A 24,790-nucleotide genomic window follows, 5' to 3' on the forward strand; every position below is an offset into this window, starting at 1 on the left:
GCGCTGCTGGAGACGTGCTTACTGCCCAACGGCCAAGGGGGCTCTGCATGCAGCTCAGAGGGAATACTATGCGGCCATCAGGGTGGCTAAGAGCGATTATTATGCGGGCAGGATTACTAAGGCCAATAACAACAGCTAGGACATTTTTGCTATTGTTAAGAGCTTTCTGTCCCCCTGTGCTGAGCAACCAACGCTGCCTTCCTCTGAGAAGTGGTGCGAGGATCTGTCCTCCTTTGCCGATAAAATAGCTGGGATTCAGGATAGCCTGCGCACCGCCTGTCTTAGTCAGAGTATTACCGCCTTGCCACCTCCCCCACCTCCTACCTCCCCATCTCACGTCTTTAGGGAATTATCTCTACCAGCTGAAGCCGATATTCTGGCTGTCTTGAAATCTATGAAGTCCGGATCACCCACCGACCCCTGCCCTGCTCGTGTTTTAGGAGGGGTGGCGGAGGTGGTCTGCTCTGAGGTGTCTGAGATTATTAGTCTCTCCTTTCGGACAGCAACAGTTCTGTCCTGCTGGAAGCAGGCTAAACTTCTGCCGCTTCTTAAAAAAATCAGGATTGGATCCCTCAGATCCAGCTAACTATCGACCCATTTCCCGGCTGCCGGTGCTGGCCAAAGTGCGTGAGAAGATCGCATTTCGCCAGGTGGATGCCTTTGTAGAGGCTTCCTATGCTTTGCACCCTTCTCAATCTGGGTTCCGTGCTGCCTACAGCACCGAAGTAACCCTGGTTGAAATGTCAGAGGCCTGGACGCTGGCGGCAGAGCGGCTCTGATATTGTTAGACCTCTCTGCCGCCTTCGACACAGTAACCCATCAGCTTCTTCTCACCCGGCTGTCTTCCATCGGCATCACTGGTTCTGCTTTAGAATGGCTGACATTGTTTCTGGACAACCAGACACAGCAGTTGTGGCTGCCTCCCTATTCGTCCACCGGGGTGCCACAGGGGTCTACGTTAAGTCCCCTGATTTCTCTGGCCGAAGAACTGGGTGCGAACATTATAGCCTATGCGGATGACACTCAGTTGTTGTTCACTTGGCCGGGTACGGATCTGGATACTTCATCTGTCCAGACCTGCCTTTCATCGGTCTTCTAGTGGCTTGCACCTGCCCAATTGAAGTGCAACGAAGACAAATCGGAAATTCTTCTTTATGGACAGTTCCCTGCCAACTTCAGAGAGTCTCTGTGGCCCTCTGATGCTCCGCGCCCTAATTCTGTGGGCAAACCGGCAAAAAATCTGGGGTTGTGGTTCGGGGAAAACTTAAAATTTTACGAATATATTCGAAAATAACTAGCGGTTGCTTTGGTACCCTCAAAGCTCTTTGTAGATTTTTTCCCCTGTCCCCAAGGCAGGCCAAAGAAACGGTGGTGCGGGCCCTCATTCTTTCCCGCCTAGACTATGCCAATGCTTTGTTCATTGGCATCCCGGCCTACCTAACCAACTGCCTTCAGATTATACAGAATGCTGTGGCTAGACTTCTCTTTAACATCTCACGGAAGTCTAGCGTCCGGCAGCATCTGCGCAGTTTGCATTGGCTCCCACTTGCTCAACGGGTGCTGTTTAAGACCCTCATTTTTGCCCATAGAGACATCCATGGTCAAGGGCCACTGTACTTGAGGAGACGCTTCTCCCTGTACGTACCTAACCGTCCCCTCTGGCTGGGCACTCAATACTGGGTGGTTGTTCCACGCTTTAGACGGGCGCGTCTAGGTGGTCACTCTATAATCGCGAAAGCAGCTGTGGCCTGGAACACCCTTCCCGTGTAGTTACGTGCTTCTCAGGCGCTCAATCTTTTTTAAAAAGCACCCAAAACCCATCTCTTTAAAATGACGGTCTAACCTTCCATTCCTTTCTGCCTACTGTCTGTCTGCATATGCCCACGCCAGGATACTCCTGAGTATTTGAGCGCGCTATAAAACTACCTATAATAATAATAATAATATATCAGCCAGACTCGAACTCCTCCAACCTCCAGGCGGCGATGAAGGAGACACAGACCTCGCAGTATCAGGCAAGATGTTTATTTATTCAAAATCTTGTTCCCACGCACAACGTGTTTCGGGTTTCAGGAGCCCTTGTTCACATGCGGAACAGCATCGCCATATTGGTTTTTTAAGTGTTTTGCTTGGTGCCCACCCACCTCCAAGACTCCGAGGCACATGACTAACGATATTGAAGACTGACTATAGTCTCATATGCTAGAAAACATTGCATTTCATAGTGCAGTGTTGAGCAAAGCAAATTTTTAACAAATCAAACTCCCTGGGCCTCATTTATGAAAAGTGATGCATCGCTGCGTGAAAACAGGGATGCGTCACTTTTCACTGCGCCCTCCTTGCACCACCAATAATGCGTCATATTTACAGTATGACGCATCATTGCGCAAGGAGTTACAGATATGTCAGTATTTCTGATTTATCTGTATGGTGCAAAAGTGGCGCATTGCTGGAGTGTGTCACAAAATGATAAATAAATCTACATGTCCTGTAAGACAGTCCACTTGTCCCACCTATTCACAAATCAATATTGTGGGATGACATAAAGCCATTGATGACATTTTGTTTTAATAAAACTGAACAGTGAAAACTTGACTTTATTGCTGAGAAAAGTGAAATTCTCCTTAAGGACTGAAACACGACAATAATTTATCTTCAATAAATCAATCAAATGACACTTGTTAAAGCGTACAGCTGCTTCGAAGGTAGCGTCCCATCACTCTAGCAGACAGTAAAGGCAGGCCAAAGTAACAAGAAACTAAACTGAGTCAAATAGCCAAGTTTTAAGTTGTCTTATGAAGGCTGACAGTATGAATTAACCGTAACAGAAAAGGAAGACTGTCCATAATTTTGCAGAGTGCACAGTAAAGGGGTTGCCGCCACGACGAGACTTCAGAAATTTTGGAATCCGTATGAGGATTATTGTTGGATCTAAGTGCCCTCTTTGGATTATACCGAGACAGTCTATTCAGCAGATAACAACGGGCCTCACCATGATAAGCTCTGAAAGACCACATTAGAGCTTTGAAGTCTATACGCTATTCTATAGGAAGCAAGTGCCGATGTCTGAAATGTGAAGGGATATGATGGCGCCTCGGAACGCTCCTGATTAGTTGTGCCACTGCATTTTGAATTAGCTAAAGTCTTTATCAAATTTGCAGGAAGACCAAGGTAGAGACTGTGTCAAGTAGTCCAGATGGGACATAATTAAAGAATGCGCTGTTTTCCTAGTCTCTTCAGGCACCAGATCAAGAAATTTCTTTATCATTTTCATCTTCAAAAGACAGACAGACGAAATCTGTTTAATTTGCGATGTAAAAGAGGGTAGAGTAAAAGATAATGCACACATTTCTAGCATCCCTGGTATGATTAGGATAGTAGGACATAGAAGGTGGTGGGGGCCGATTTGGTAAAAACCAAAATTCTGTTTTGTTAGAATTTAGTTCTAATCAATTTTTACCCATCCAAGTTGCGACTGCTCTAAAACATTCTTTAAAATTGTGAACAGCTGCACGGACTTAAGGTATGGCAGTTTGGATATACTGTTCCAAAACGCAAGCTGAACCATATTTGCACATCCATCCATGTTGGTTGTATGTGGAAATATCTACTGCAGAAACATCATGCTGCCAAAATATTGAGGACCAAAATATAGTGTCTGGAGTTGACCCTCAATATTTGGTATATAATAATCTGGTAGCACGATATTCTGAAGTCAAAATTAAGGTGGAATACCTCAGTGTTGCAGTAAAAAAGAAATTGATGAGAAATTCTGTGCAGTTGGGGAGGTGTTGTTGTCTGTCACGAGATGTCTGGCCTGTTTCCAGTCTAATTGGTTTGTCCTCTTTCATCTTCCCTCACTGATATTCTCACTGCACATACACACAACCCAACTGCTGGGACACACAATTCTGGACTGACAAAAACACCCACTGCACAGAAACATAGCTACACTACAGATGCATAGGCTCATACGTCACTTAAAGTATAGACTTACAATCTCATTCAGGACCACACCCCGAAGACCTACCCCTGCGAAGACAAAGACACCCACTATAGGAAGACCCAAGCACTTCCTATTGACAAGCAGTTCCCAACATGAAAGGTTTGCATAACATGTGTCTAACTTGATCCTGACTGTAGCAGAGATACTACCTGCAAAGATATCCATGGATTTTCAAAAAGGTTGGAAGAAGCCACTGACTCCTTTTCAATTCTAAGGAACGACATTCTACAAATGTACATAAAATACAAATGTATGTTGCAGAAGGAGAAGGATTCTAAGGAAGTTTTGGAGTAGGGGGCAATGATGTCCAGCATAGGTCAGTGAGGGGAGGTCAGAATCCATGGCCAGACTTTCAACATTTCCACTGACTATTCAAATTAGTTCCCAGGAAATTAAATTAATATTTGTTTATTTTATGATAATTCTGAAAATCTAGCAAGGGTTTGGTCCTCCTTGGTACACGGTGGACACCCCTAGTCTCTGGCTGTTTAGGATCTCTAGTTTGCCAATGCTTATTTCAACTTCGGTTCACAAATAGCACAGCTTTTCTGTTTGTTAGGCTCAAAGTGTAGATGTGCACTTGTAAAAAGATTCAATTACACCTACCTTTTCTTGTGAATGAATATTTTCTGAGAAGTGGGTGTTTCAGGGTCGGGATGCCCTAGGAAGTTTGTGGACACCCACAAAATAATGCATTTGAGTACTCACAAATTTTTCCACAGCCCATTCTCATCATGGACATAGCCAAATATTTGTTCATATCAAAAATCAGACAAAAACCTGTGTCCAGGGTGAAAGTGGGAAGAAAACACCACCTAATTTTAGGTGGGATTGTAGGAAAAGGTCTTACTGCTTCCTTTGTAGCTAATTTCCCAGAGAGCATGGAGAAAAATGGAGACCGTATTACTGTTGGGCAAACTACATGTGTTGACTCGGAAGTATGTTAATTTTACTCTAATGCGTAATGTATCATTAAATTATACAGTCTGGAGCAATGATTCTCCTGTAAAAAAGCAGCTATGTGTTTTGTCAGTGCTTAGAAATGGTAAAAGTGCGAGATGAAGCGCTATATGAAACATTGTTGCTTCTTTTTTTTGGGAAAAAAGTATTCTTTCACACCTTTGAAGAATTATACTAATCCGATCTAAAAAGAATATCCTGCCCTGATCCTTATCATGGCAAAGTATTTTTGAGAATTTAATTGAATATATTCATACATTGATTATGGTAGATTATATACAATTCTAATATTCTGCATTGGTTTCTCAGTCAGACAGCTTCACTTTCTTTACTTGTTTTCTTTTCAACACATGCCCAGTAGGCTAGACTGTCAACTTCAGTGTTTTGAAGCAGTAAATTGCTCCAAAGGGGTAATTTCGGATATGCATTTAGTTACTTGGTCTTCGTTATTCGCTTTACTCACAATAAAATGTCACTCGAGTTGTCCAACATTTGTCAGTAGGCTGTCATTCAAGTACCCTGAAATCACGGAAATGTCACACAAACAATGAAAAATCGGCAGCTATGAGCACCACATCACGCAAAAGGTCTTCAAAATGCTGGGCTAAGTGTGTCGCTTAAAGAGCCAAAAGAATAACTCTTAAATTTGAGAAACAAACGAAGACAATGTCAAATATAAATACCCTGAAAATATGAAACTGTAATACCTAAGCACACTGAAAACGTGGCAGCGCCTCTCACAAACACAAGCTCACCTTTCAGCACCTGAATTAGGTCTATGCCCTGTCCTGGCAGCAAATCTGGGTATCTTGGAACATGGAGCCACTTTCTAACTCCACTGCCCCCTTAAGCACAGCCACAGGCGTCTGCTTCAACCCTGGCAGGGCCCCCATGGCCGGAAAAGGAGAGAATCTGAGCCAAATGGGACCCCGCACGCCAGATGAGACAGCCCTCTCCATTGCCACCGGCGCCGGACTGCTTCCAGGCACCATAGTAGATAAGGCTTGTAAATACATACTTACTGTCCTGCATGAGCAATCTTCACCAAACTTTCGATTTCTTTAGACAGCAGCACCACAGGAGAAAGAGAAAATGGACAACAAAATGGAAAGAGGAAATGAGTTACCGTGCCTCAGCCCATTTTATATTGCCTCTTGTATTATTGTGGCGATTAGTACAGAGGCACGAATAGAGCTATATTTCTGGCGGGAGGTGGGGGGGTGTGGGGGGACGGGACGCGGGATCATCATTCTTCCAGCAATAGGCAGGTGCACATGAAAGGGTGAAAAAACAACAAAGCCTCGTTAACGCGTAAATGGTCTTTTTAAAGACCTGTGAAGTACTCGGGTGCGGCTGAGATTAGCTCAAAGACTGTGTGCCCGGGAAGCTGTCTCAGCCCGGGCTGACACACACGACGGGGTAGGGGAGGGGCCATTTGGGGGCGATTCGTGCCTGAATTAGTTTAAAAAAAAATACATACATACTGGCAGATAGTAGATCCCACTCCTTGCTCATTCCAGTTTCGTTCTCTTTCTACCGCCTCTTTCCTCTACTTCATAAACTTGCAGAGCAAAAGAGCACTAGCTACACCGACATTAGCTGCTAGGAGAACACAAAAGCGTGTTTTTAAAATACTTGCCTAGAAGGAAAATAAATTGGGCATTTTGTATTCGGATCCCATGCTATCACGCATATTAACTATGGCATTAGTAAATCAAGTGAGAGACTTGTGAGCAGGCCTAGGCAAACCATTGCTCTTGTGTGCACTCGTAATATGCAAAAGCTATGCCTGCATGCAGAAGCTAAAAAAACAATTACAGAGAGAGGTTGCATCTGATGGAACACTACCGGCCACACACCAAGCAGATAGCTGAGGGGCGGGACCGAGTATGGGGCCATCCCGGTTTACTTTGATTTAATGTCTAGTTGTCCGTGGGACAAAATAGACATTAAATCTTCTTGCCCCTGACAGAAATAAACATGTCTCGGGCGTCGGGCGATATGAATTCCCCACCCCTGTATATATATATATATATATATATATATGGAGTTTCTCGCTACTGCTAACCCGATACCTCGAAGAAAACACAATCCTGGACCTTTCCAGTCAGGGTTCCGCAACAACCAAAGCACTGAGACTGCCCTCATCGCCGCCACCGATGACATCAGGACCCTGCTGGACAACAGTGGGATCGCAGCACTCATCCTCCTAGACCTCTCTGCTGCCTTCAACACCGTCTGCCACCGCACACTACGCACACGCCTCCCCACCGCAGGGATCCGAGACAAGGCTCTGAATTGGACCACCTCCTTCCACTCCGGCAGAACCCAGAGCGTCCGCCTCCCCCCATTCTGTTCTAAAGCCTCCGAGATCATCTGCGACGTACCCCAGGGACCCTCCCTCAGCCCAACGCTGTTCAACATTTATATGGCCCGCTCGCACACGTAGCCCGACAGCACAACCTCAACATAATCTCTTACGCCGACGACACTCAGCTGATCCTCTCCCTCACCAAGGACCCCATCACCGCCAAAGCCTACCTCCATGAAGGAATGAAGGCTGTCGCCGACTGGATGAATTACAGCGATCTGAAGCTGAACTCGGACAAGACGGATGTCATCATCCTCGGCTCCAACCCTTCAGCCTGGGATGACTCCTGGTGGCTGATGGCGCTAGGGGCATCCCCGACACCCACCGACCACGCACTCAACCTGGGACTCATCCTCGACTCAACGCGCTCAATGACCAAGCAAGTCAACGTCGTTTCCTCCTCCTGCTTCAACACCCTCTGCATGCTCTGCAAGATCTACAGATGGATCCCGACAGATACAAGAATGACAGTCACCCAGGCCCTCGTCAGCAGCAGATTCGACTACAGAAACGCCCTCTACGCGAGAGCCCCGACCAAGCTCATCAAACGACTACAATGCATCCAAAACGCCTCGGCACCACTGATCCTCGACGTACCACGCCACAGCCACATCCCCCCCACCTGAGAAACCTGCACTGGCTCCCCGTCAACAAGAGGATATCCTTCAAGCTCCTCATCCACGCACACAAGGCACTCCACAAGACCGGCCCAGCCTACCTCAACAGACGGCTCTCCTTCTACATCCCCAACCGCCATCTAGGCTCCGCCGACCTCTCCCTCGCCACCGTCCCGCACATCCGAAGAACAAACAACCGGTGGGAGATCCTTCTCCCACCTCGCTGCCAAGACATGGAAAACCCTCCCACTGAGCCTACGACAGACCCAAGACCTGCTGACCTTCAGGAGGATGCACAAGACCTGGCTGTTCGATCAGTAGCGCCCCCACCACCCCCCCAGTGCCTTGAGACCCTCGCGGGTATGTAGTGCGCTGTACAAATGATTGATTGATTGATTGAGATATTTAAAAATCATTCCTGGAAAACAATTCAATAAAAAGGCAGGAGCCTAAAATGCTCACGCTCGTGATCAAGGTGTAATACCGAAACACGTCGTTTTTCTCTTGCCTAATACATTTTTGCAAGCATTTGGAGTGTCCGAGTGGTTCCTGTAATTGAAGGGGACTTGCTGAAGGAATTTATGAAGTGCCAGTATTCAGGACTCGGACCGCCCGTGACAGCCCAAACATCTCTTCACCAGCAATAGTAGAGTGGAGATATATATATATATATATATATATACAACCACACAGTCCAACCAATCCAGTCAGAGAAAAACGGCCAGCACTCCGGTGTCAAGATGTATTACAGTTTATTTATTCTCCAAACCCCCTTCACCCCCGACAGACGCGTTTCGCAGTTAAGCTTCGTCAGTGTCAGTTTGTGCAAACATACGATCGCCATTTTAAACCCTTCGCCCTTACTCATTTCATTGACATAGAAGATGTACCCTCTATCAAAGCGGCGGCCATCTTGTAGTGTAGTATTTACAAGGATTTCACAATGGTCCAAAACGGCAAAAAATAAAGTGCTCTAGTGCAATATTAAAATCGTTGACAACAACAAACATTTACATGATTCTTCTGCACACTTTGTTTATGTATATGATTAACATAGTATCGTTACATTTCCTATCTGTACATTTTTGGATTTTGAATAGCTGGATTCATGTATGTCATTATGTAGGGGTGTATCCCCTGGTTGCAGATGAAATGCATCTCCACTCAAAATTAATACAATTTCCATTGCTTTTCATTATGGGGCCCTGTATGGGCTTAAGTCCAAAATTCATATAATACAGATATTTACATATTAACAAGGCTTAGCCTAGGGATCCTGCAAGTATATACTGATCTCTTTGTCTCGAGGATGTGTGCACTCATCATTTTTATCAATCACGTGTTATAAGTGAACCGACATTTCTGCATCATTATTGAGACCCCACGGTGTAATTGTTTTGAGGTCCATAATGTACCTTGACTCTGTGACGCAAAGTGCTTTTTCCCTATTGCCGCCACGTTCTGATCTTACAATTTGGTCTAAGCAGTAATATCTGAGTAAATCCCTGTTGCTCTTGTGAAATTGAGCAAAAATGGTGGGCAAAAAATAAATATATATATATATATATATATATATATATATATATATATATATATATATATATATATATATATATATATATATATATATATATATATATATATATATATATGTGGTATTTATTTCTACAGCACCCACCTAGCCACCGCTGTCCAGGGTCAAAGACAAGAAAAAAATCAGCAAGAAATAGTAGAGGTACCAGGGTTGTGGAAGATAATGCTTTGTGATGTAGTGTTTTTCAGGAGGCAAGTTTTTAAATATTTCTTATATTGAAGCAGCATTGGGACAGACCTGGCACATTCAGGGATGTTGTTCCAGAACCTGGTTGCATAGATGGAAACGGCCTGCTGCCTTGTTGTTTCATTTTTTTACACGCCTTAGTCTGCAGTCTGATGGTGTCCTGGCTGCAAGTGTGCTGAAAGCCACCAGAGATTGTGAGCTTGTCTGTAAGGTAAGTGGCAAGTCTGGTTGTGATGGCTTTGTAATTAATTCAGCTAGTTTTGAAGATACTGCAGGCCAGCAAGGGGTACTAGTGGAGTGCCATTAAGATGAAGGTGATGTGATCATATTTCCTCAGGCCGTGCAAGAAATGTACTACAGTGTAAGCTGCCCTAAAGGAGTACCAGTGTCAAGTCTGTGAGGCAGTGAAGTAGGTTGCTACCATCATCCAGTTGCAAGAGAACAATAGTTAAACCGCAGTTCTGGGATTGCTTTCTGGAAGAAACAGTATCACTTTCTTTTTAGAACAGAGAGCTGGTACCAGGTAGTCTATGTTTTATGGCAAGTGTTCTTTGAAGGTGAGGTTGGTGTCCAGGATGAATCTGAGTGATCTATAATATGGTGAAAGTTGAGTCAAGGCTTATTTCATTGAGACAGGTTTGTACTGTTTCTTGTTGTTTTTCTTGGTAAATAACAGGTACTCTGTCCTACTTGAGTTGAGCTTCATGTAGGTGTTGAACATCCATGTCTGGATGATGCACAGTGTTTGAATTTGAAGAATTAAATATTTCACTCACTCCTCAGCCTCTAGCTATTCATTCATTCACTCAACCATGTAATCATATCTCCAATCTCCATCCATCTATTCAGTGACTGGGCAAGGTTCTACAATGAAAATTGTTACGCTAAATGCACACTATTTGCATTTTTCTGTCAAATATTTGTTGTGGGTGCACCTTCCTCCTCCCTCAAAAAATCTCCTTGCAGTGGCCAGGCATGTAGTACATACAGGACAGGGATGTCTATTATCTAAACATGTGTTATCATTGATAATATAATTATTCTCTTTTAGAAGCTTCACATTTCAATCATTGATGATGCCCAGACATCATAAATAATATAGACGAAATATATAAATTATCCAGCTAACATACACTGCCGTAATTAAGGGTTGGATAATTTATATATTTGGTCTATAATAATTATGATGTCTGGGCATTATCAATGATGGAAATGTGAAGTTTCTAAAAAAGATGAATGATATTATCAATGATTACACATGTGCAGATAATAGACACTCCTGTCCTGTATGTGCTAAGTAGTTTTGTGTAGTCATTCGTTTGCGGCAGAATCACAAACAGTTGAGTGTCTGGGTCTAACTTAAGAACTAATACGGATAAATACTAGTGTGACTGTCCGATAACCCTACTGCCTTTCTTTGTCTTATACAATTGGCCAGGCATGTAATTTAGGGCTGGTCTTACAAAATGTTTGACAAGGCTGCTTTTGGTACCCAGTCTGGCCCTGCTTATCTTTTTTAGAAGCGGTACAAAAGGGGGTGGTGATGGAAGACATATTTTTCCTGGATATCACATTGATTCAACTGATGCCGCTGCCTTCCACTCAAGTCCTTTCGTAACGAGAGATTGTTACTTTTCCTCCAGGTATGCCTTCACGAACACCTCAGGACAGCCAACAATCCTCCCCAAGCCAGACTCTACACAAGACATCGGACAGAGATATGGACTCAGTAGCCTGGATATTTTCAAAATTAACACACTCTACAATTGCGGTAAGGGCTTGATGACTTAGCTGCCATTGTGCATTTTAAAGTTCTTAATTGAAAGGGTTGCTCACAGAAAGAAAAAGCATTCAAAAAAGACACGTTAGTAGTATAGTACACTTTAAAACCCAACCAATGTTTCTCGAGCAATCGTTTTTACTTTTATATACCTTTTTTGCAAATGTATCCCATTTTGAAAGCAAAATATATCAAATAAAAAGACAAAAATAATAAAAGAAAATAAATGTAAAAAAACATGTCACCTCCTAAATGTGGCGGCTACATATCAGTAAAGAAAAAATCCAGCACTGAGCTCCTAGGTGTTAGAATGGATCATGACTGGTCTACTTTTTTGTTCCAATAAGAACTGTTGTTTCCAGCCACCATAGTAAAGCATTATTATGGTGCTCTCTCATATCTCTTGTACTGGTTCTCTCCCTCTTAATGTCCACAATTACAAACACCTATACCCGCACCACTCCTCTTTTTATTAAGGTGCTGCATTCACAATTAATTTGCTGAACATTTACAAGCAGCATCTAAAATAGAATTTTATTTGGCTCAGTACAGGAGTGCCACAGAAATTCTTCAGCATACCAATGAGAAGAAACTTCTAAATAATCCTATGCATTGCATCTACCTCTTGGGAAATCTTTTAAGGCTAGAGTTGCCCTTAACTTTTGCATGCTTAAGCAAGCCCTTAACACCTCATGTATCTACCATGTGTCTCTCTTTCTCAAACAAATGTGGCGCTCTGCGTGCCCAGATGCAGCTTTATTCTGCGTGCTTTGAATGTTGAAGTACATTTGAAAGAACACATATTTCCACAGCTTTTTGTGAAGGAAGCAACATTTCAATCACAATTCTTTATTTCCTGTAATAGCGCCTTGACGCCCTTGGGCTTAGTTCGCGCTGTATAAGTTTAATACTTACTTACTTATATACGTGTATGTCTTGTGTTTAGTGGAAATATGCCACTTGCAAGTTGCTACTCTTCCTAAAAATATCAATTCTGCGCACAATTACCTCACTATGTGAGATTATAACAGGTATAAAAATAGAACCTTCAGAAATACTCTTCAGAACACCCCTGTACATTTGGAAGATTGATAAGGACTGCCCTGCTGCCAGATGGACTACCTTGCTACTTGAAGAACTGCCTTGCTCTCTGAAGAAGTACGATATTGGATCTGCTTACCTTGAACCAGTGCTACCCAGAGTGACTCCAAACGACAGTTGTTGTCCTCCTGTGTGAGCTACAGGGCCAAAAAAGTTTCCAGTGACCTCCTTGCAACTGCTCAGCTGACCAGCTGCATTGAGTGATGTGTTCAGAGTGGTAGGTTCCTGGCTCTAGAGATTTGTGCAATTATATTCCATGCCAAAGAGATAGCAATGTGTAAGCAACCGCTTTCAATATTTGGGCTGATTATTTATTTGACCATTTCCTTGAATTGGGTATCAAATACCTGCCTGAAAGCTAGTTTGTTGTTTATTTTCACTGCAGACAGAATGTTACTTGTATAGCCTCTAAAGTAGATCTGTAGTTTCTTTTGGCCACGTTCTCTAGCAACGGCGGTTCAGTGACTTAATATCGAGGGACATAATATAGAATGCCCAAAATATTGACTCCAAAATATGGAAGGACAAAATATAGAATCCCTGTCTACAAACAGATATCGAATCCAAAATATAGATTGTTAAAAATATAGTTGACTAAAATATCGATGTTTTTAAATATATTAAAAATAATATAACATTAATTAAATATTAAAAACAATTAAATAAAACATTCTTAAAATAATGTAAAAAATCTTAAAATATAAAAATAATAAATTTAATGTAAAAGAAAGTTGAGAATTTGTTGGATAGCCAGAGGGTAAAAATTACTATTCCCACTCCAGTGAGTGCAATAGTAGGGAAAGCGTTGGATAGCGTAGGGGTAAAAATTACAATTCCCACTTCAAAGAGTGCAACAGCAGGGAAAGCGTTGGATAGCGGAGGGGTAAAAATTACTATTCCCACTCCAGAGAGTGCAACAGTAGGGAAAGCGTTGGATAGCGTAAGGGTAAAAAGGAATATTTCCACTCCAGTGAGTGCAACAGTAGGGAAAACATTGGATAGCGTAGGGGTAAAAACGTACTATTCCCACTCCAAAGACTGCAACAGTAGGGAAAGCGTTGGATAGCAGGAGGGTAAAAATTACTATTCCGACTCCACAGAGTGCAACAGTAGGGAAAGCGTTGGATAGCAGGAGGGTAAAAATTACAAATCCCAGTCCAATGAGTGCAACAGTAGGGAAAGCGTTGGATAGCGGGAGGGTAAAAATTACTATTCCCACTCCAGTGAGTGCAACAGTAGGGAAAGCGTTGGATAGCGTAGGGGTAAAAATGACTATTCCCACAGAGAGTGCAACAGTAGCAATGATTTAATATTAAAATTAAATTACATTAATTATCAATACCAATAAAAAAATTAATTACATTTAATCACCAATTAATAAAAATGAATTACTAATTAAAGACATTAATTACCAATTAAAAAAATTAATTACCAAATAAAAAAATTAATTAATAATTAATAAAAAATAATTACTAATATTACAAATTAATTACCACTTAATAATTATCAATTAATTATCAATACATATAAATAATTTTGTTTTTTAACTTTATTACAAATTAAATCACTTCCCACCCTATTCCCCTATAAACTCACAACCCACTCCAAATAAATACAATTAACATAATTATCAATTAATCAATTAATACAAATTATGTACCAATTAATAAAAATGAATTACCAATTAATACAAATGAATTACCAATTAAAAATTACTTTTCAATCAATTCATTATCAATACATATAAATAAAAATTAATATTTAATTTACTATAATTAAATTACTTCCCACCCTATTCCCCTATAAACCCACAACCCGCTACGGAATTAAATTACGCAAAAATTTAATTACATAACATTCATTACTTAAAAAAAATTAAACATACATTACAAAATTAATACATCATTTTAATACATATACTACCATACATAACACTACAAAAAATAGATATTATGGAAATCGATATTTTAAATTAGATGTTATGGAATTCGATATTTCATACCGTAAATTCGATATTCTGGGCTGTCTATATTTTAGTAATTCGATATTTTGGGCTGTCTATATCTTTGATTAGATATTTTGGGCAGTTTATATTTTGGAATCGATATTTAGGGTGTTCACCAGCAGCGGCATCACAGAAGACGTGTGTGGAATTTGGTGGCAGTACATTCTGGGTTGTGGAATTCTGATAAGATCCTAAATTTTCTGATGGAGATTGCATTTTTGAGATCAGTATGGAGGAATGGAGCCTCTGGAAGCTATATATATACATATTCTGTTGAGAGTTGCCATTTACATCATATGGCATCTAGTTCTGTTTCTAAGTTCTTTGTCTTTTCCTTTCCCCTTTGTGTTTAGGACGTGTGGATGTCTTTTTGGGTATTAGACTATCAATACCTTCAATAATACAATTTCTGAGTAGCAGTTTGTGTGGTGCCCAGGGATCTGATTGTTGTACCCTGCTGGCTCTTGTAACAGAAATTATGATGTCACCCTTCAACTGTCTAAAGAAATCAGGGTTGCGGTGTAACGTCTGATTTGAGTTACATGTGAATAGTGGCCAAAATTGGGCTGTGATAAAGAAATGTGCTTTTATATAGGGTGCTCGGATTTAATGGATCACATTAGCAAAATCATAGCACCTCCATCGTTTAACTGTGGAGATGAGTGTTGATTTCAAGATTCACTTCCTACACTTCCTTTTCTTTGCTAGATCGCAGAACCTTTTGTTTACCTGTGAGTAATCTTTGTAATGGTAAGGGTACTGTACCTTCTAGGGATAGGTTCGAGGGCCTGGTTGGGTCTAGATCTGTCAGAGCAGTGAGTGTGATAGAAATCTTTCCAGTTCACCTGAGGAAATACTACTGGATTTCTCAGCAGATAAAGACCATGCGTTCCATCAAGTCAATCAAGGTCTGAGTTTACTCAAAACAAAATGCATGCCGCATTCTTTTGGAATTCACTTACTACTTATCTTCCAAAACTTTTTTAGGAATTTGTCCACACACACACACCTTATAAAATGCTTACAAATAAGCGAAGCCATTATAAAAGCTGTTAACACCAAAGGTTATTTTCTAACACACAACGATAATTTAAAACCAAATCTTGATAACTTTTTTAAATTTCTAAACGTTATATAGGAGCATTTTTAAAGAACGTTAACATTGTTAATTAAGATTTGTCAAATGTATTTCGGCCTCTCCGTGGCAACAACATCAAATCTGTGAGGTTTTAAGGACCTGCTCTGGTTCTTCCAGCCCTGTGGGTGAAGGGAGCTAATGAATAGATATCAGTCTGGCTAATCCTATTCATCGCTCACGGTTCAGCACTCACTGTTAAGCAGATCTGCTGTAAATTCGGAACTCTCAATACCTGCATTTTTGTTATTCCTCAGTGGGCTAGGAGTCCCACTGCAGAGTACGACCAGGTCTTTCGTGTGAATCAGGGGCTAGATGCTCACTGATGAATATTCCCTTGTGTTTCCTGCAGGAGTATGCAGCTTTCTGCTCTCGAGCCCCACCGGAAGGCTGAACTCCAGCAGTATTTCTTCTGCTTACCCCACCGCCAGCAGCTGTGTCTACCTGATGAGGATCCCAGCAGATAAAGTAAGTCATGTAGCGGGTATGAAGCACCTCCCCTTGGTAGCTCTCTGCCCCACCGTATTAAATGAGTACCACAGGGTTTGGTATAGTTTTCTTTCCCTAAGTTGGGTAGAGGATGGCTGAACCTTCTTCCTACGATCAGCCATAGTGTGGGTCTGAGCAGAACATTTTGCATAAACAGTTGTATAAGCACCCATACAGATAGGCACAGACTCAGTGCACCAAGGTCCTTTTTTGGGAAGGAACAGGTATGCAGGTGCACGTGGGTATGCGGGTACACAGGCTTTCTGAACATTCGTTATGTGTAAAAAAAAAACGCCATTCACATGAGAAGTACAATCATACAGAAGCTGGAGACTCTCCATCCTCCATTCATGGAGGAATTCATTGACTTCATTAGTGACCAATATTCACAGAGCGACAAGCAGATCTTCCTAGGTGATTTCAACCTCCACTGGGGCTCTTTGGAAGACTTGGCTGCCAACAAGCTTGCAACCTTTCTTTCCGCTAATGATCTTACACAACACTGCTCGGAATCTACACATGCCAAGGGCTCAATTCTGGACCTTGTGATTTCCAAATCAGACCAGATTACCACTGCTTCACCCATCCTTGTGGACTGGTCTGACCATTTCCTCATTCCCTTCTGTTTTCACCTCTCTCACATTTTAACTCTCGGCCAACCCAAAAGAGCCGCTACGTGGTTCCGCAACACAAAAAACATTGATCTTGAGATTCTATGTGATTCTGCTATGCAGTCTCTTCCTAGTCTAGACCCCAATACTGATGTCAACGACCTCACTCCCCTTTGCCTCTCAATCCTCGCAGTCGAAATCAACAAGGTTGCTCCACTCCAAAGCAAAAGGAAAAGACCCATCCCATCAGCTCCTTGGTTCAACAAAGCTCTCTACGACGAAAGGAAAAACCTCAGAATCTTAGAGAAGCACTGGAGACATTCTCTATCCACCCCCAACCTCTGTCTTTTACGTTCAGCAAGATCCATTTACTACAAACACATCTTCCAGGAAAAAACATCACACTCCAGATCCCTCCTCGATTCAGCTAAAAACAGACCCAAAAAACTTTTCGACCTCATCAAAAACCCAAATTGTTCTCCCCAAACCATCAAGCCTGAGGATGCATCAAAGAAAGCAACTGAGTTCGCTATATTCTTCGACCAAAAGGTAAAATCTCTGGTGGAATAGGTCACCCACCCCTCCCCCATCGAGGAGCGAAAATCCTTAGACACTTGGCATAACTTTGCCGCCATTTCAGAGGTTGATCTCCTCAAATGCATCCGTGAAACCAAGCCCTCCAACCATTCCTCTGACTCCATTCCCAGTGGCATCGCCATTGATTTCTATACTAACACTCTCTCCTACTGGACCAGGCTAGTCAATCTCTTCCTTAGTCAAGGATCCCTCCCTGGTGTCCTCAAAACAGGACAGGTTACCCTTTTCTAAAAAAAACCTCTGCAGATGCAAATGCCCTCAATAACTTCCGCCCCATCACCAATCTCTTTTTTCTTTCAAAGATCACAGAAAAATGTGTTACAAAACAACTGTCCCAACACATTATGGACAATAATCTCCTCGACATGTTCCAGTCGGGCTTTATTCAAAACTGCTGCACTGAAACAACCCTGCTGCAAGTGATCGATGATGCACTGCATATTCTTGATTCAGGGGAATCATGCCTTCTGATTCTTCTTGACCTCTCTGCAGCTTTTGACACTGTTAATCACACCACCCTCCTTAACATTCTTCAACAGAGAATGGGCGTGGAAGGCACAGTACTCAAATGGTGTGCCTCTTTCCTCACAGACAGATCCCAAATGATCAAGATTGCAAACAGTCTCTCGTCTATACTGGTGGTTGGTCAAGGCGTCCCTCAAGGTTCTATCCCTGCTCCCACTCTGTTCAATCTCTATCTGGAACCATTAGGGAACCTTCTAAGCAAATCTGGAATCCTCTATCATCTCTACGCTGATGACACCCAAATCTACCTCAAGGTGTCTTCCCCTCATGATCTCTCACTACTCAGCTCTACTCTCAACACTATTCACAACTGGATGCTAGTTCACCAACTCATTCTCAATCCCTCCAAAGCGGAATTCCTCCTCATATCTAACTCTCTCTCGCCGCCTCCTGTTCAAGCCTGGATGGATCAATCAAATGTACTCAACAGTAAACCCATCATTGTGGCCTGCGCTAAATCCCTAGGAGTCAGACTAGACAAAAGACTCAACCTAGTCTCACACATCAACTCCATGGCCAAGAGCGCATGTTATCAACTGCGACTCTTATGGGGGATTCGTCGGTTCTTCCCGGAGAATGACATAAAAACCTTGGTCCAATCGCTAGTTCTCTCTAGACTTGACTATTGTAATTCACTTCTGACTGGCCTTCCCAAATCTCACCTCTCCCCCCTCAAATCCGTCCTCCATTCAGCAGCTCGCCTCATCTCAGGGTCCAAACGAAGTGACCACATCACTCCTATCCTGTCTTCTCTCCGATGGCTTCCCATTGAGGCTAGAGCTATCTACAAAACAGCATGCATCACCCACAAAGCTTTGCACTTTTCCTCCCCTCGCTATCTGGCGAATAAACTCAAACTGTCTGGAGGCTCAAGACCTTCTCAGAATGCGGAAAAGTACCTTCTTGAACCCCCGCCTTCAAAAGAGAAAAACTGTTGGCACAATCGTTCTCAGGTAATGCGGTGAGAACCTGGAACTCGCTTCCTCCTTAGCTCCGTGCCATCACCTCCATCCAGATCTTCAAAGCGGACCTCAAATCTCTTTTATTCCAAAGACACTTTCAGAACTAATTGCCTCCTTTTCAGACCCTGCCAGGAAGTTCTTTAGTCTTTGTAAATTTGTCACATATGTTTATATTTTTGCTGTACATCCTTTGCTTGCTGTGTTTGAAATTGTTTTCCTTTTGCCTGCGTTGTTTTGATTCTATGGCCTGCTATTGTTCGCCAGGAAGTTCTTTAGTCATTGTAAATTGTGTCATATTTATTCTTACTTTTGCTTGTACACTCTGTTCAGGCTATTTTTGTTTGTTCTATTCCTGCAACAGTTCTCTCATGTAATGTAACTGGTTCTATTGTACAGTGCTCTGACACCTTTTGGGTAAAGTCCGCGCTTTATAAAAATGCATTAAATAAATAAAATAAATAAATAAAACATTAGAATAGACTGGTGGGATCAGGATAACACCTGGATACCCTACTTTCTTATGCTTGGAACGCTCCTCTGACTATCCACTCCTTGTGGCTGTGCCTTCCCTAAGCAGGGAGGTGCTCATGGTGTAGAGGAAAGTAGAGGGCATCCTAATGATGAGAGGACTTTTCAGGACAAGTGGGTCTTGATAAATGTGCATGTGCTTGAGCTGCAAGGATTCCTTGAGCAGGATCCGATCCACACTTCACTTAGCAAATTTACAGGATGGGGGGAGCACACATCCTGGACTTAATAAAGGAAATAGTAAGTGCCCAGACCACAAATAGCACTGGTAGTCCTAAATATTGACCCAGATTGTCTCCCCAATTGTTGCTGTTATTCAAGGCACTATCGTAAGTGGGTCTTGCACTGCTCCATCCTTTAGGCTGGTTAGTGGGCATGCTAAGTGCCCCCCTGTCCCTCTTTCTGGCTACCTCTGGTATAGTGTCTATCCCTGGAGAAACTCTTCTAAGCCCACCATGCACCAGGGGGCCTATCCCCCGGGGGTACATCGTGCCAGTTTCTTGAAAGACTCCAATGCCATGTATACCTCCTGGACACCTCTCGTCCACCGACCACGCCCATACCCTGCATACCTCCTAGACAGTGCTTAATCTGTAAAAATAATAAGTGCAAGGGCCCTCGTCAAGAGGTCACTTCAGCTCGCACCACTTATAGCCCCTGTCCACGTTCCCAATGACAATACAAACACAACTACTACTATGACACCCCTACAAGTGTGAGGGTTCAGATCACTCCAGGCCCCCAAATCTATAAGAATGCCTTGGACGGCGAGTATTTTTCATTTTGTTAATGTATATTGAATTTATAAACTACTGTTGCTGTGCTCATCTTTAAAAAAACTAAACAGCACTGCCATGTGGCAGACTGCTGTAGGTTCCGGTACTGAGATAAGAGCAGGCAGACCATTTCCTCACACTCCATGCAGATGTGGGTCAGTGCAGCGGTTGTCCCGCCTCCACAGGGCCAGGTTTGCACGGTCACTGAATGGTGCCAGCAGGAGCATGCCCACACCAGTAACTCTGCAAGGACAGAAGTTTGCAGTGAGCCCCTTGCTCCCAGGGATGACGGTGCCCAATGCCCACGAACTCTTACTATCACTGACCTTTTCTCGACGAATGCATCTGTGTAATAATCTAAGAAGCTGTGTTAAGGGTGGTCCCATCTCCTGCTCTGATTTCCAGGTCTTCCTGAGGTTCGATGTCTTTAATCTCCAGACCTCACCAGGCTGCGCCTCGGGGTACATTAAAGTGTATGATGGAACCAGCAACACGTCCTCTGTTTTACTGGACAAAACATGCGGAATCCAGAAGCTCCCCCTGCTGGTAGCTTCTGGAAATCTGATGCTTTTGGAGTATTTCAGTGCGGGGCCAGCGTCGGAGAACACCTTCAGCGCATCCTACAACTCAGGTACCAATCCCTGTAATGCATATTTATAAGGAGTCCGGATCATGGCATCGTAAATCGGGGGGACTAATAGTCAATTGTTTTTCCTCTGCCTTTGAGGGATAACGTGACGCTATCCTGGTGTTTTATGATTACCGTTTTGAGATGCAAAAATGCTTATTACATCCAGAGTGTCAATGACGATGGAAGCAGTTCTGTAACAGGTCAAACCAGGCCAATGATAAGGCATTCCAATAGAAACAAGTGGTATATTATATTAGACAGGAGAGCGAAAAAAGGAAGTGGGAAAGAGGATGGCGAACATATAGCAGGGGATGACAGTGAATAATAGAGCCGCAGTGCAAAAGGCAGAGAAGGACTGGAAAGAAAGAACGAAAGAAATAAATAAGAATACACAAATATCACTGGAGGTTGTTGATATAAAGTAAGAAAGTAGACAGAGCTCAGCAATCAGAGAGAGAGGGAACTAGACAGAAAGCTGGACGTTTCAGAGTTAATAAGGAGGAGAAGTAATGGCAGCGTTGGCAAATAGACAAGTAAAAGTCAACTTGCAAGGAATGAGAAGAGTAGGAAACAGATAATAATGTGAAAAGACTGAAAAATAGCAGCAGGGAAGGAAATGATACATATTGGAAATGGCAAAAGAGGATAATAAAGGTAAAACAAGAGATGGGAATTATAACAATTGGAACAAGAGAGAAAAATGATCATGGTTTTGTGCGCAGGACATACAAAAGGAATAGCTAGAAAGAGGGAGAACTAAATGAAAAGTAATTGAAACAGGAAGAGGAGAATTGGCAAGCAAAAACAGAGATAAAGAAATCAAGGCTAGAAACGGGAAATGGTAAAGAGAACGGTTTGAATAAGTGGAAATCCAGACAGGCATGAAAAAAGGTGTGAAAATGAGAAGACACGAGCAAGGATTGCAAATATTTAACATTTTGAAAATAAAGGTGGAAAAATACCAAAGACGGCAAAGTGGTTAAAAAGGAAAGGAATCTAAAATGGAGAAGAAAATACGAAATAATAAAAAGGAAAAAGGATAAGTTACTTTACTTGTAAGCCTAGTTCTTCTCCAGGGGTATACTCATCAAAGTCATAAGCACTGAATAGTGCTGCCATCGCGCGGGGACCCGCCTTGTTCCTTACATCATATATATATATATATATATTCACTGAAAAAACCATAGGTTATAGACCATATATAGTTAGGAATTAGCATTTAAAAAACCTTATTTTACTCACACAAAACCATTGAAATTCCATATATAGTTAGTTGCACTAACTATATATCGCGCACCCGCAATCCACTGCTGATGATGTCACATATTACATCATTCATGACATGGTCAGTGACATCACTGATGACATCACTGATGACATCATCTAGTGTCTGTGTGTTTTTGTAAAGTTTAAATACGTTTTACATATTGAAGAATGACTGGATGGATGGAAGACTGAGTGTGTGTGTGGCTGGCTGGGAGGTGTGTGACGCTGTGCATATCAATGTGTACTTGTATCAGTGATTGTATAAGAGAGTAAGTATGTGTTAGTATATGTGTGAAAAGTATGGTGTTCTGTGTTTAACTATAGATGAGGAAATCGAAGTGTGATTGATTCTTCACAGGACTGACTAGGTGTATGAGTGCATATGATAGTGTTCTAATAATAACTGACTGTATGTATGAGTAATTGTATGGGTGAATGAGTGAATGTGTGTGTAGACGTACAAATCAGTGAGTGCGTATGTAGTAACTGGTATTGGTGTGTCATGATGTCATCAGTGATGTCATTTGAGATGTCATCAGTGATGTCATTTCAGATGTCATTAGTGATGTCATCAGTGATGTCACTGAAGTATGGTGTTCTGTGTTTAACTGTATAGATGAAGAAATGGAAGTGTGATTGATTCTTTACAGGACTGACTTGGTGTGTGAGTAACTCCATGGATGAGTGGCAGTGTGTGACTGTCTGCATAGGTGTATGAGTGCATATGATAGTGTTGTAATAATGAGTGACTGTATGTATGAGTGATTGTATGGGTGAATGAGTGAATGTGTGTGTAGACGTAGGAATCAGTGAGTGCGTATGTAGTAACTGGTATTGGTGTGTCATGATGTCATCACTGATGTCATTTGAGATGTCATCAGTGATGTCATCAGTGATGTCATTTGAGATGTCATCAGTGATGTCATCAGTGATGTCACTGACCATGTCATGAATGATGTAATATGTGACATCATCAGCAGTGGATTGCGGGTGCGCGATATATAGTTAGTGCAACTAACTATATATGGAATTTCAATGGTTTTGTGTGAGTAAAATAAGGTTTTTTAAATGCTAATTCCTAACTATATATGGTCTATAACCTATGGTTTTTTCAGTGAATTTTCAAGGTTTTGTAAATGCTAATTCCTAACTATATATGGTCTATAACCTATGGTTTTTTCAGTGAATTTCAATGGTTTTTTAATAGCAAATATCATAAGCTGTCGAATGTCAAGTACGTGGTAAGTGAAAACATTTTCGTGTTTATGCACACTGATCTGCTTTGAATGGTGCCCCCCCCCCTCATTTCTATTAGGAGTACTCTCTCTTTGCAGATAGTGAAAGGTAGTTAACGCAGGCCTTTGCCCCCGTTGTAATCCGTCGTGCCTGCTTCTCTCTCCATTTGATTGATTGTTATCCAAGTATTTACTGTTTTAGAATTAGTTCTCTTTGGTTCATTCTCTATTTACAAACAAACACAGAGTCGCAATACTCTGTTTAGTCTTTGCAGATAACGAAAAATCGTGTAAAAAAAAAGAAAAGGAATCGAGCAAAATCAGTAGGCCACTAATGGGATCTCTTTTTGACCTCGCTAAAATAGAAACATTAGGAACAACCCCTCATGACAAATACAAAACTAGTGAGATGAACTGAACTCCACACAATGATGGCTGCAAAACAGCTCGGCTCCGCCACCCACCCCGCCCAAAATAACGATAAAGAACGGCTGCCATGATTGGTTGCGGAATGACCACGACGGAGCTACGAAATGGTGCTGCTCTCATGCTAACCCCAGCTTCAGTCTGAAACATCCAGAAACACTGTAGACTACCAATTCGATCAGTTCCGGTAGCGCCCCAATGTAACCCGGTAGAGAAGAACTAGCCCTCCCCTCTTTGACTGATGGTTCTTGTTGCCTGTCCCTTCTGTTGTCATTTAACAGAACTATTTAGCCTGCTGAAAGGGGTTGTGTTCCGACCGCTGGTTGGTGGAGACATTTTGACTATATTCTGTACCTGCGTTGTCGCGTAATGCGTCATATGACGCGCCGCGTTAGCGCATCCGGAAGTCATCCGGGGCGCGCAGCGCGTAACGTAAGCATAACAAGTCATGTGACTTGTTAATAAAACTTTTCATTGGTTCATTTTACTTTTCTTATTGTAATGATGAAAGGCTTGGTCATATGACCTAAAAATTACGCTTTTCATTACTTCCGAACATTATTTTTTCTTAAATATATGTTATAATGTTCCAGGCTAATGTACTTTCCCGGAAATTTTACAACTGTCCTGCAAGTAAAATATATTCTTTTTACGAGAAAAAGAGCGTTTCTTCGTCCCATGACGGAGCCGTTGAGCAAAAGAGGGTCGACCTGCTGTCTTAGTCGCCGATACGCCTGAATATGAGATTCTTATCGATCACTTTATGTTGCAGGAATAGAAAACACAACAGCCCTTGACCATTTATCTTTACTGCGTTCCTTCGTATTATACCTTTTACCCTTCATGTAATTGGTCTGCTTTATTTCACTTGCCTTTTAATGATTCTAAAACAGTCACTATTATTAAAAACTTTACCAATGTATATACTACTACCATGTTTTCTTTTAAAAACCTTTATTGTGAAAATTTCATTATACAAATACGAGCCT

General features: G+C 42.1%; 1 protein-coding gene across 1 annotated transcript in view; it reads left to right on the forward strand.

Moving 5' to 3' along the window:
* LOC144826068 (astacin-like metalloendopeptidase) overlaps window positions 1-24,790 on the forward strand; it is a 489,262-nt gene that overhangs the window by 263,356 nt on the left and 201,116 nt on the right. Inside the window, exons 8-10 of the mRNA XM_078684379.1 lie at window positions 11,378-11,505; window positions 16,108-16,223; window positions 20,649-20,874. Of these exons, the coding sequence (XP_078540505.1) occupies window positions 11,378-11,505; window positions 16,108-16,223; window positions 20,649-20,874 (470 nt within the window). The remainder of the gene's footprint in view (window positions 1-11,377; window positions 11,506-16,107; window positions 16,224-20,648; window positions 20,875-24,790) is intronic.

The sequence above is a fragment of the Lissotriton helveticus genome, chromosome 3_2 (assembly GCF_964261635.1).
Source record: "Lissotriton helveticus chromosome 3_2, aLisHel1.1, whole genome shotgun sequence".
Taxonomy (NCBI): domain Eukaryota; kingdom Metazoa; phylum Chordata; class Amphibia; order Caudata; family Salamandridae; genus Lissotriton; species Lissotriton helveticus.